Source organism: Muntiacus reevesi, chromosome 2 (genome assembly GCF_963930625.1).
Source record: "Muntiacus reevesi chromosome 2, mMunRee1.1, whole genome shotgun sequence".
Lineage (NCBI taxonomy): Eukaryota > Metazoa > Chordata > Mammalia > Artiodactyla > Cervidae > Muntiacus > Muntiacus reevesi.
Window position 1 is genome coordinate 180,523,725 of NC_089250.1, and position 10,931 is coordinate 180,534,655.

Below are 10,931 nucleotides of genomic sequence, written 5' to 3' on the forward strand. Positions count from 1 at the left end.
ACCAGTGACCCATTCAGTGTAATTAATGCAGGGCTCCGTGGATGCCGTGGTGCAGGGGCATGTATCAGACACAGGTCTGCTGTGAGGCTCTGGAGCCGCTGGAACCAGGAGGGAGGGGTAGAGAGGAACATGGCTGCAGGAGTTCCTTCCTGCAACTCACCCCAAGCAATGGTGGACCCACAGACTCAGTGCCACTCTGCTGACACCAGTCAGCAAGCCAGGCCGGAGCACATCAGAACCATCTGAACCATCTGGGCTGGTGGGAACTGTGGGTCCAAACTGAGGGCGAATCCCCAGGTGATGGTGCGACCACTGGGCTCAGAGGGACCCTCGAGCACAACGTGATTCTCTCCTGGTCCTCAAGGAGTGGGAATGGAAGTGAGTGGCAGCAGAAAAATGGGAAAAGGAAGACCTGTGGACCACACCCAGCTGGGGGCAGGGGAATAGGGGGATGAACAAAAGGGGGGTCTTGTGGGGAGACGCTTGAGAGTCTCCTCTCCAACACCAGGAGTGGGGGGCTGGCAGCTAACCCCATGCTGACACAGCCGTCCTCTGCACCCCCAGCCTCTGCTTTCCAAGGGCTTCCCTGGACTTCCGAGCCAGGCCAGCCACCCCTCATTAATCCCTAACGTGGACCATCTGCCCGACAATGTCCACCGCCCTCCTCTGCGCCCCCCCCCCCTCCAGCTGCCATCCTCTCCAGGGACCCTGTCCCTGCAGCAGCCATCTCCCCACTCACCACCAAGGAGCACCAGCGCTCTCGCCTTCTCAGCGTCGCCTTTCACTCAGTGCAGGACAGACTGAAGTGCTAACGTCACTCTCACATTCTTCTAGCTCTTCTACCTACTGGTCTCTCACAGATCCAACTCAGTCACCTGATTGTAATGTCCTTAAGTTGGCCGACTTGTAAAGCCTGTGTCTTCCTCGAGACTGTTAAGTAGCCCCTGACTCCTAAACAGGGCTTCCCAGGTGGCTCAGTGGTAAAAAATCTGCCTGCAATGCAGGAGACACAGGTTTGATCCCTGGGTGGGGAAGATTCTCTGGAGGAGGAAATGGCAACCTACTACAGTATTCTTGCCTGGAGAACCCATGGACAGAGGTGCCTGGTGGGCTACAGTCCATGGGGTCACACAGAGTTGGACATGACTGAGCACACACAACTCCTAAATATTCTGCTCTGATGTTCCCAGCCTGCCCTTGGCTTTCACCTCACCCCCAAAAGCCCAAGCAGAGTTTCCTCATAAAGTCGGTTTAACACCAAGAGTTTATAACCCTCCTGCAGTGAATGGACTTTCACCTAAGCCTTGGGTCCCAGGACACCCGACTCTTTAAACATGACAAGAGCATCTCTCAGCAGAGAGGCCAGACTAAAGACCCGTATGATACAACAGGCACATCAAGCCTTGGGCATGTAGAAAAGTTTCTGTAGGTCAGCAAGCTCCCACAGTGCCCAGATTCACAGGTGGAAGGTCCCAAAATCACACATCATCGCAGAGGCAATGGGGCTGGTGTTCCCAGATGCCCCCGGTGCAGTGGGGAGAGCACTGGGCCTGCTGGTGCAGCCACGCAGGGAGCCCTGCAGGCAGGCAGGCTTCTAGAGCCAACCTGGCAACTTACAGCACAGGAGCCAGGCAGCCCACTTCTTACCAAAACCAAGAAAATATCTGTTAAACGTGGGGCCTGGAAGGTCACCACGGGCAGCCTGCCTTCGGCAGAAGGAGGGTTATCAGGAAAAGAGGGAGGCAACTTTGTACCGGGCAGAGTTGGGGCCCGCTTGTATTGTTTGCCAATGAAAACATTTCCAGGAGGGGCCCCTCGGACTCCTGGAGGAACCGACCTCTGTAGTCGCACCTGCCCCCCTTTACAAGCACAGGAGGGATACAAGGTCTCCGAGGAGCGGAAGCACAGCGGGTCCCGGGTGGAAAGCCCCGCGAGCAGGACCAGCTGGGGGCCCGGGCCGCTCTCGGACAGCTCTCAGCGGGCGGCTGACCTGGAGAGGCCTCCGGCCACGCGGCCCGCGCCGCTTTCCTCGAAGCGTCAGGCCAGGGAATACCTGAGACGGATCCGCACGGGGGTGGGGGGGGGGGGTAACACGCACCCTGGGCTGCGGGCCCGACCCCGAGGTCGGAGGCAGCGCCGGGCCGACTCCGGAGTGAGCAAGGCACGCAGTCCACCCTGAGGCCCCGCTGCGGGGAGGCCGGTTCCCACGGGGGCGGAGCGGGGCCACGTGACCCCGCGGCCAGACGCCGAAGCGCCGGGGGGGGGGGGGGGGGGGAAGGGGCGTGGCCACAGGGTGTCCACTGGGGGCGGAGCGGGGGCCAGGGAGGAGGGGTGACAGAGAGGAGGGTGACTGCTGCTGGGAGAAAGGGGTGACGGCGGGGTGGAGGGGTGTGCCCAGGGGAAGGGTTGGGGGGCTACCCAGGGACAGCTGGAGTTCTCACTGGGGGTAGTGGGGACAAGTGGGGAGGGCGCCTCAGGAGAAGGGGCAACAGCAAGAGGGGAGGATGACCACCTGCCTAGCACAGGAGCTGACATTAGGGATGCCAGCCTTCTCGGGGGTCCCCGCTCCTGCCCGTGGCTCAGTCCCACGGTTCCCCCATCAGACTGGTAGAACCACTTTGGACGCACAAGTCACCTGAGCCGGCTGAAGGGTCTTTGCTCTCTGATACATATTCTTGATTTACAGTATTAGGTTGGTCCTATAAAAGCCCAAAATAGACATTTCAAGAACCAATGAACTGAAATAAAAGGGAGGAGGCTGGTCCCCTGCTCTGAAGGGTAGAGTCTATTTACAGATCCCATGGCAACCCTGCATGAGCCAGAATTTGTAATTCAACAGGACAGACTCCAGGAAAGTCCATCTCAGGCTGAATGAGCGGTGACTGCTAACGAGAGACTCTCAGGGGAGACGTCTGGCCTGTCAGACACTTCCTGTGGGGCTGAAGCAAGTCATCTCACTCGCTCAACAAAAGTCGCAAAGGAAATCTTTAAGACACACATGTACTTTCATGTGTACATGTACACAGGATACACCCAAAACAGCATCAGACACCCACTGTAATCCCACTCTTCTCCGTGATGACCTGCATGCTACTCAGGCTACAAGTATTCCCACCCCCAGCCCCGGCCGTGCTGCCCCGCTTGTGGGATCTTAGTTCCTCCACCAGGGACTGAGCCTGGGCCCTTGGCAGTAGAAGTGTGCAGTCCTGACACTGGACCACCAGGGGATTTCCCATGTTAACATTTTTATAATAAACTGCAATACTATTGAATTAACATTTAAAGCCAGCTTAAAAGGACCATCACCAGGTAGGTGTTCACCGAAGTACTCTTCATCCCATAGGAACTGGACCCTACCCCGATGCCCAGCAATGGATCTGAATCGATACCAGGCCATTCAGACTCTGGAACCCAAAACAGCCACTAATATTCGCTTTCTTTTCATCATCCATGAATACTGCCAATCAGTCTCCCATCCTGGACTCTGGAATGGGGTCACACCAGCTAGGTGACTAGATCTTTGCACCAGGGTCTCATCAGTGGTCCCTTGGGGGCAACACAAGACTTACGTTCAGGAGAGGTGACTGACATGGCCAAGGGAAATGAGGGGCCAGGGACTAAGCCTTAGCTAGACAGAAACATCTCTCTTCAGAACACCCATTTGCAGGAAACAGCAGCTCAAGATGCAATTAAGTAACGTACTTTAAAGACCTCACAGAATATAATACCATCTTAACCAAAATGGAACCAGTTACATTATTTCCATAGGCTCCAGGCTGCCTTAACAACCTTATTTGACTATCTGGTGTTCAACTAAAAACCTCTCAGGAAGTAGACAGAGTTTTTAAGATGATCACCATAGATCAAAAGTTTACTCCCTGGACCTAAGCATTTTTTAAGTGAAAAACAGGAAACTTCCCTAATGGTCCAGTGGTTAGACTACACCATCCAACACAGGTGGTGTGGGTATGATCCCACATGCCCCAGGGCCCAGGAACCAAAGCAGAAAGCAGAAACAACACTGCAGCAGATTCAAGAAAGACTTTAAAATATTTATCGATTAGCATTAGTCGCTCAGTTGTGTCTGACTCTGTGACACCACGGACTGTAGCCTGCTAGGCTCCTCCATCCATGGGATTCTCCAGGCAAGAGTACTGGAGTGGGTTGCCATGCCCTTCTCCAGGGGATCTTCCCGACCCAGGGATTGAACCTGGGTCTCCCGCATTGCAGATTCTTTAATATCTGAGCCACCAGGGAATCCCCCGAGAAACCAAAAAGACCTCCCCCAAATCAGACTTGGATCTGACAGAAGCTGAACCCTAGACGTTTTTTCCAAGAGGCCCTGGGGCACAGCACCGCCGCCTCACCTCCAGGTGGGACTGGCGCAGCCCTTTCTCCTCACACAGCCCACAGGAAAAAAGCAAGACCTCCTGCTACCAATCTCTGCTGGCTTCATGAACATACAATCTAGCTTCTACTTTCCTTGTTTTCATATTCTACATACTTCAAAATGAAGACATCTGTTCATAACACCATTAGGAAACTTGTAAAAAAAAATAAAGCAACCAAAACAAAACATGGATTTCTTAAACTTTAAAAGTGTTATACAAGTGACAGTCTGCAAATAACCCTCCTGTCAATTCTTTAAAAATTAAACATATAAACAGCAAGCAAGAAGTCATTCTGGATACATGTGTACAATGTGAGCAAACTTTCTAACAAGCTCTCTGACCAGAAAACAAGAGACGACTACAAAATGATCCTAAACTCAAAAGCTGTACCTCGTGAGGGTTGGTTCTAATGCAGGGGGTTCAGAGAACTGGGCCGTGATCAAAGCGGGAAGCACAGCAAAGTCGGTTTGCCCCCTGCAAGGGCTATCCCCCAGCCGCACGCGGTCCTTCCCGCACTGGCTGGCAAATGTCCTCACCAAGACCAGCGGTCATGGGTAAACGTCAAAGCGGAGACGGGGCCTGCCGGCGCGAGGGGCCGGGAAGCCCGCGTCCGCACCCGCCGGGTGTGGGCCGCGCCGCCCCGCAGCCGCGCGCACTCACTCGTCGCCGTCCGGGCACACGCCGCTGGCCTCGTCGTACTTGGAGCAGTACACGTCCGGGCTGTAGTTGAAAGTGCCGTCGCGCCTGCGGAGCGGTCTGCGCCGACGCTGATTTAGGAAATGCCAATGGAAACAGGTAAATGGCCTGTGCTGGGTGCACTTGTGCTGCACAAACAGGGAGCACTGCTCTGTCCTAAACTCCTTTAGATACCTAAAAAGACAAACAGCGTTGGGGTCGCTTCCGCCGCCGCCGCCGCCGCCGGCGGGCGGCCCGAGGACTCCTGGGCAGGGGTCGGACCCCATGCGCCCGAAGGCCCCGACCCCAGGCGCGACTCTGCCGCCCCCCGCCCCGCTCCCCCGGCCCAGGCGCATTTCTGGGACCCCAGACACGATCCCACAATCCCGACCTCAGGCGCAGTCCCCAGCTCCAATCCCAGGCACGGTCCCCCGCCCCAGGCGGAGCCCCCCATCCTCGGCCCCAGGCACAGCTACCCATCCCAGACCGCAGGTGTGATTCCCCAATCTCAGGGGCGACCTCTCACTCCCAAGTTCAGACCCCCTCCCCACCTCCCTTCCCTCTCCCCTTGCCCCGCCTCCCTCTCCCCTCATCAGTCTCCCTCCACTCCCCTCCACCGCCGCCCTGGAAACCCACGCGCGTTCCTCGGATCCCAAGAATGGTTCGCCAATCCCAGACACGGTTCCCGACCCTAGGCACGACCCTGCAGAATCCAGACGCGGATTGGCCCAGGGCGCAACTGGCCTATCTCGGAGCTCAGGCGTGACACCCACTCCGATTCCAGACGGTCCCAGGCGGCCGCTCCCCCAGATCCCAGGAGAATCTCCTGGATCTCAGGCGCGTTCCCTCAGACCCCGCGCGCAGCCCCCTCATACGGAACACAGACACGACCTCCGGGACTGCAGCGCGCCCCGAGCCAAGGAGGCAGCCGGAGTCCAGATGACCGCCCTCCCCTCGAGCCCAGGCGCGGTCCCCCATCCCCGACCACAGGCGCATTCTCGGCGACCCCGACCCACGACCCCAGGCGCTGTTCTCCCGTCCCCAACCCAGGTGCGTGGACCCCTGGCCCCGTCCCCCAGCCCCCAAGCCCAGGTGCCACTCCAGAACCTGGGCGCCGCCTCCTGAGCTCAGGCGGCGGCAGCCGAGTAGGATGGCGGTCCACCCTCCAGAGCCCAGGTACCTCGCGGAGGCTGGGGGGCCAGCTGGCTAGGGGCCGGCAGGTGAGAGGCGGGGGCCGGGGGAACCGGGAGAGGGGCGGCGCGGGGCCCCAGGCCGCACCCGGCGGCAGCTCCCAGGCCCACGGGCGCGGGGGCGCGGGCGCGCGGGCCCGAGGAGCGCGGGGCCGCCCCCTGCCCCGCCTCCGCTCCTGCCGCGGCCGGCCGGGGCACTGACCTGTAGTGGGTCGGCTTCTCTGTCTGCGGGGGGGACCCGCTCAGCGCCGCCGCCGCCGCTTTCGAAACCGACGGCATTTTCAGTCAAAACAATGCAGCGCGCATGCGCTGCGCGCGCCCGCCCCCGCCTCTCCGGATCTCCCCCCCTCGTCGAGCCCACCCGCGCCCCCCGCCCGGCCGGCCACGCCCTCCCGCCACGCCACACCCGCGCGCCACGCCCCCATCCGGCGCCCTGCGCGGAGCTGTAGTCCCTGGACGCCTCCGGTCACCCTGCGCCCGGAGGGGACGCGCACGCACCCCGGAGCCCGCCGTCCTGGCCGGTCGCCCCCACCCACTCCCGCGGGGTCCCCGAAGTCCACGTTCACGGCCCATCCTGCACCCGCTCAGTCCGCGGCTCCCCTGCAGCCTTCACCCCAGCACGGCTGCCCACGCGCTCCGCACGCCTGACAGCGCCCTGCGCAACTCCAAGCTCCGAGACAGAGGACAGGTCCCGAGTAAAGACCGCGCGGCCCGGCTGTCACACGCGCCTTCACTCATTCTATGACCCCATGCGGATGCTGAGACCGCGAAGAGTGCTCCAGTTGCTTAGGGCTCGGTGTAGGAGACAAGGGGGAGGAAAGAGGCCTGACTGCTGCTCACCGGTACCCGGGTTCTTTTAGGTGTACGAACAGGTCCTAAAATTAGAATGTGGTAGTGGTTGATCCCTGCGAAAGTACTAAAAATTTTCACTTGTTTACTTTTTTTTCACATTTAAAGTTTTATTTTTTTTTAATTTTTCAGTGGGTTTTGTCATACATTGATATGAATCAGCCATAGAGTTACACGTATTCCCCATCCCAGTCCCCCATCCCACCTCCCTCTCCACCCGATTCCTCTGGGTCTTCCCAGCCCACCAGGCCCGAGCACTTGTCTCATGCATCCCACCTGGGCTGGTGGTCTGTTTCACCACAGATAATATACATGCTGTTCTTTCAAAACATCCCACCCTCACCTTCTCCCACAGAGTTCAAAAGTCTGTTCTGTACTTCTGCGTCTCTCCTTCTGCCCTGCATATAGGGCCATCGTTACTTGTTTACTTTAAATGGGTGAATATGAACTGCATATCAATAGAGCTGATTTTTAAAAAACAATCCAAAGGCGCGAAGTCTAGAGGGAGACACAGCTGGGACTCCCGGGCGGGCAGCATCCGCGCCCCATCCCCGCTCCCGCCCCCCTTCAAGACTCACACGGAGGTCCAACTCAGTGGTCCCTGAAGGAAGAAACAAGGTGTGCGTTTGAGGAAGAAGAACCCAGGCCCAGAGTGCATTATTTTGTAAATATGTAGCATAAGAGACACTTTTTTTTTTTTTGTAGGGCTGGGTGGCTTGTGGGATTTTAGTTCACCGACCAGGAATTTAACCGAGCCCTCAGGGCACTGAGATTGCAGAGTCCTAACCATTGGACCTCCGGGGAATTCCCAAGACGAGTTAAATGTTCAACCTCACCAGTAATTTTTTTTAATGCAAATTAAACAAAGAAGGGGGCTTCCCAAAGCAGTGCTAGTGCTAAAGAACCTGACTGCCAATGCAGGAGACAAGGTTTCGGTCCCTGGGTCAGGAAGATCACCTGAAGGAAGAAATGGCAACCCACTCCAGTCTTCTTGTCTGGATAATCACAGTGGACAGAAGGGCCTGGTGGGCTATAGTCCATAGGGTTGAAAAGAGTCGGACACGACTGAAGCGACTTCGAATGCACAAATAAGAGCTCTTGGAGCAGGCACTTTTGTTGTTATTCTGAACAGAAAACCAACAACACTCTAACCTGCAGGAAGAATACCCTTGAAGGAAGTGTGGCTAGGAGAAGGAAAGGGTATGGATCTTTATGGAAAACTAATTTGTTCCATTTCTAGAAACTCCAACCTAAAAAAGAATGAGATTCAGACAAAGATGTACAAAGATATCAGAGTTATTTGGCAAAAACTTAAGAGCACCTCGCAGAGAATGAAAATGCTTCCTGAGAATTGTTAACAAGAAAAATGCTTCTCAAGTGACAAGACAAAGCAAGATACAGGAGTTCCATGCTTCCAGTTCAGTTGCTCAGTTGTGTCTGACTCTGCGACCCCATGAACCACAGCACGCCAGGCCTCCCTGTCCATCACCAACTCCCAGAGTCCACCCAAACCCATCTCCATCAAGCCAGTGATGCCATCCAACCATCTCATCCTCTGTCGTCCCCTTCTCCTCCTGCCCTCAATCTTTCCCAGCATCAGGGTCTTTTCAAATGAGTCAGTTCTTCGCATCAGGTGGCCAAAGTATTGGAGTTTCAGCTTCAACATCAGTCCTTCCAATGAACACCCAGGACTGAAATCCTTTAGGATGGACTGGTTGGATCTCCTTGCAGTCCAAGGGACTCTCAAGAGTCTTCTCCAACAGCACAGTTCAAAAGCGTCAATTCTTCTGTGCTCAGCTTTCGTTATAGTCCAACTGTCACATCCACACATGACCACTGGAAAAACCATAGCCTTGACTAGACGGACCTTTGTTGTCAAAGTAATGTCTCTGTTTTTTAATATGCTATTTAGGTTGGTCATAACTTTCCTTCCAAAGAGTAAGCGTCTTTTAATTTCATGGCTGCAATCACCATCTGCAGTGATTTTGTCCCAAGAATATAAGTTGCTGTTGTTTTTTCAAATACAAGTAAACACTAAAATAGTATAAACTATCATTGGTGGTGGGATGAATGACTACCTTCTTTATATGTTCACATTGCCTAAAAAATATACTACCTCTACAAACAGTACATTGAAACCTGGAAATTAAAATAGCAAAAAATGAACAACATGACATGTTTTAAGGAAATCAAGCAGGAGAATGAAACAGGGCCCGTGAATTCTTTGGAAGACAAAACAGATCTTGAAGACTGTCAGGATGTAGGGAATGAGAAAGAAGCCTAGGATAATTCCAAGGTCCCAAGCTAGGAAGGATACAAAGAAACAGGTTTGAGAGAGCTGAATTCTGTTTCCAACCTAAGGAATTTGAGGAACCAGTAAAGTCCAGTGGAGAAGTATAGAGAGCCGTGTGTATGTGCTCAGTTGTGTCCAACTCTTTGCGACCCTATGGACTGTTGCCCACCAGGCTCCTCTGTTCATGGAATTCTCCAGGCAAAAATACTGGAGTGGGTTGTCATTTCCTTCTCCAGGTGATCTTCCCGACCCAGGGATGGAATCTCCTGCAGATTCTTTAACACTGAGCCACCAGGGAAGCCCATATACAGAGAGCCACGCTGAGCTTAATAAAGGGCTCAAGACAAAGAAATTTGGGGATCTTTAAAACGATGCTGCCTTTCCCTCCTCACTCAAGAGGCACCTTCCTTGAAGAGAATTGGGATAGGCTGTAAGGACTGTCATTTTTGGGACTTTTAAAGAATGTTCTTAAAAGGCTGGGATAGTACCCAGACACATACAAAAAATTGCACAGCTACTTAGAAGATATGAGATCATTTGACCTCAGTAACTTTTCCTGGGATTAAAAAAAAAAAAAAAATGTCTCTATCTTCTGCCCAAAAAGGGTTCAAAGCCGTTACCTCTAGGTGGTAGGACTAGTGTTTCCAATTCTCTTCTTTCTGCTTACCACAGTGTCTAACTTTTCCAAATACAGCTTATTGCTTTGATCATATGAAAGTTAATTTTAATGAAAACAAAATTTCTTCTGTTAGTTCTTTTTTCTTGCAGGAGCTAGTGAGAGTAAAACCAGGATTCAGGTTTGAATCAAACAAAATGGTTCACAACCAAAAAGGTCACAATCACTCCAGGCCAGAGAAAGGACATCTTAGTTCTCTGCTACCAGTGGGACTGAGAATATAACCTGAGCTATGATTAGGCCAATCTTTTCAAATCTTGGTCTCTCCATTTTTAAAAAAATGAATATACTTGACTCAGTTGCCCCTCCCTAACAAGCATAATTTACCAAGGTGGGCCAGCCACTTAGAGCACTTTTGCAGAGGTCTTGCAAAAGTACAAGACCAGTACACTGCCATAGAGTCAGTGGTCTTCAATCCAAGTGAGAGAAATTTCCAGTTAACTTTGGCACCAAAGAAGTCAAGATAAAACGTTCTACTAAAATGCTAAGTAAGTAAAATCATCCCTTTATGCATCCTGTATTTAATCCAGAATTAAGCACATTTCCTACTAAGCAGTACTTTGAGAAACATAATCATTTACATACCCAAAATACTTTTAAGTTGTCAACAAAAATATTTACCAATTTTACTCTACTCAGTTAAGTTATTGTCTTGCTAAAGATAAAAATGTATAGAGAGCTGAGAAAGCTCATTATTTCTGGTATTGTTTGATCATATTCCACCAGTTACATTTAGGTTTCTTTCCTCAGCTCCTATTCTGGGGGAAAAAAACAAAACTAAACTAAAGGAATTGAAATGACTAGAAGGCTCCCCTTTTTTAAAATGAAGTGCTAAAAAAAAAAAGAAATTGGCTTAA

At 53.2% G+C, this 10,931-nt stretch overlaps 1 protein-coding gene across 2 annotated transcripts in view; it reads right to left on the reverse strand.

Annotated features, from left to right (window-relative positions):
• Window positions 1-6,578, reverse strand: part of UNKL (unk like zinc finger) — a 31,017-nt gene extending 24,439 nt beyond the window's left edge. For both annotated transcript variants that reach the window (XM_065923969.1, XM_065923967.1), the window contains exons 1-2: window positions 6,459-6,578; window positions 5,052-5,261 (exon numbers count right to left, since the gene is read on the reverse strand). In XM_065923969.1, coding sequence (XP_065780041.1) covers window positions 5,052-5,261; window positions 6,459-6,535 — 287 coding nt within the window. In that variant the 5' untranslated portion in view covers window positions 6,536-6,578. The remainder of the gene's footprint in view (window positions 1-5,051; window positions 5,262-6,458) is intronic.
• Window positions 6,579-10,931: the final 4,353 nt, after the last annotated feature.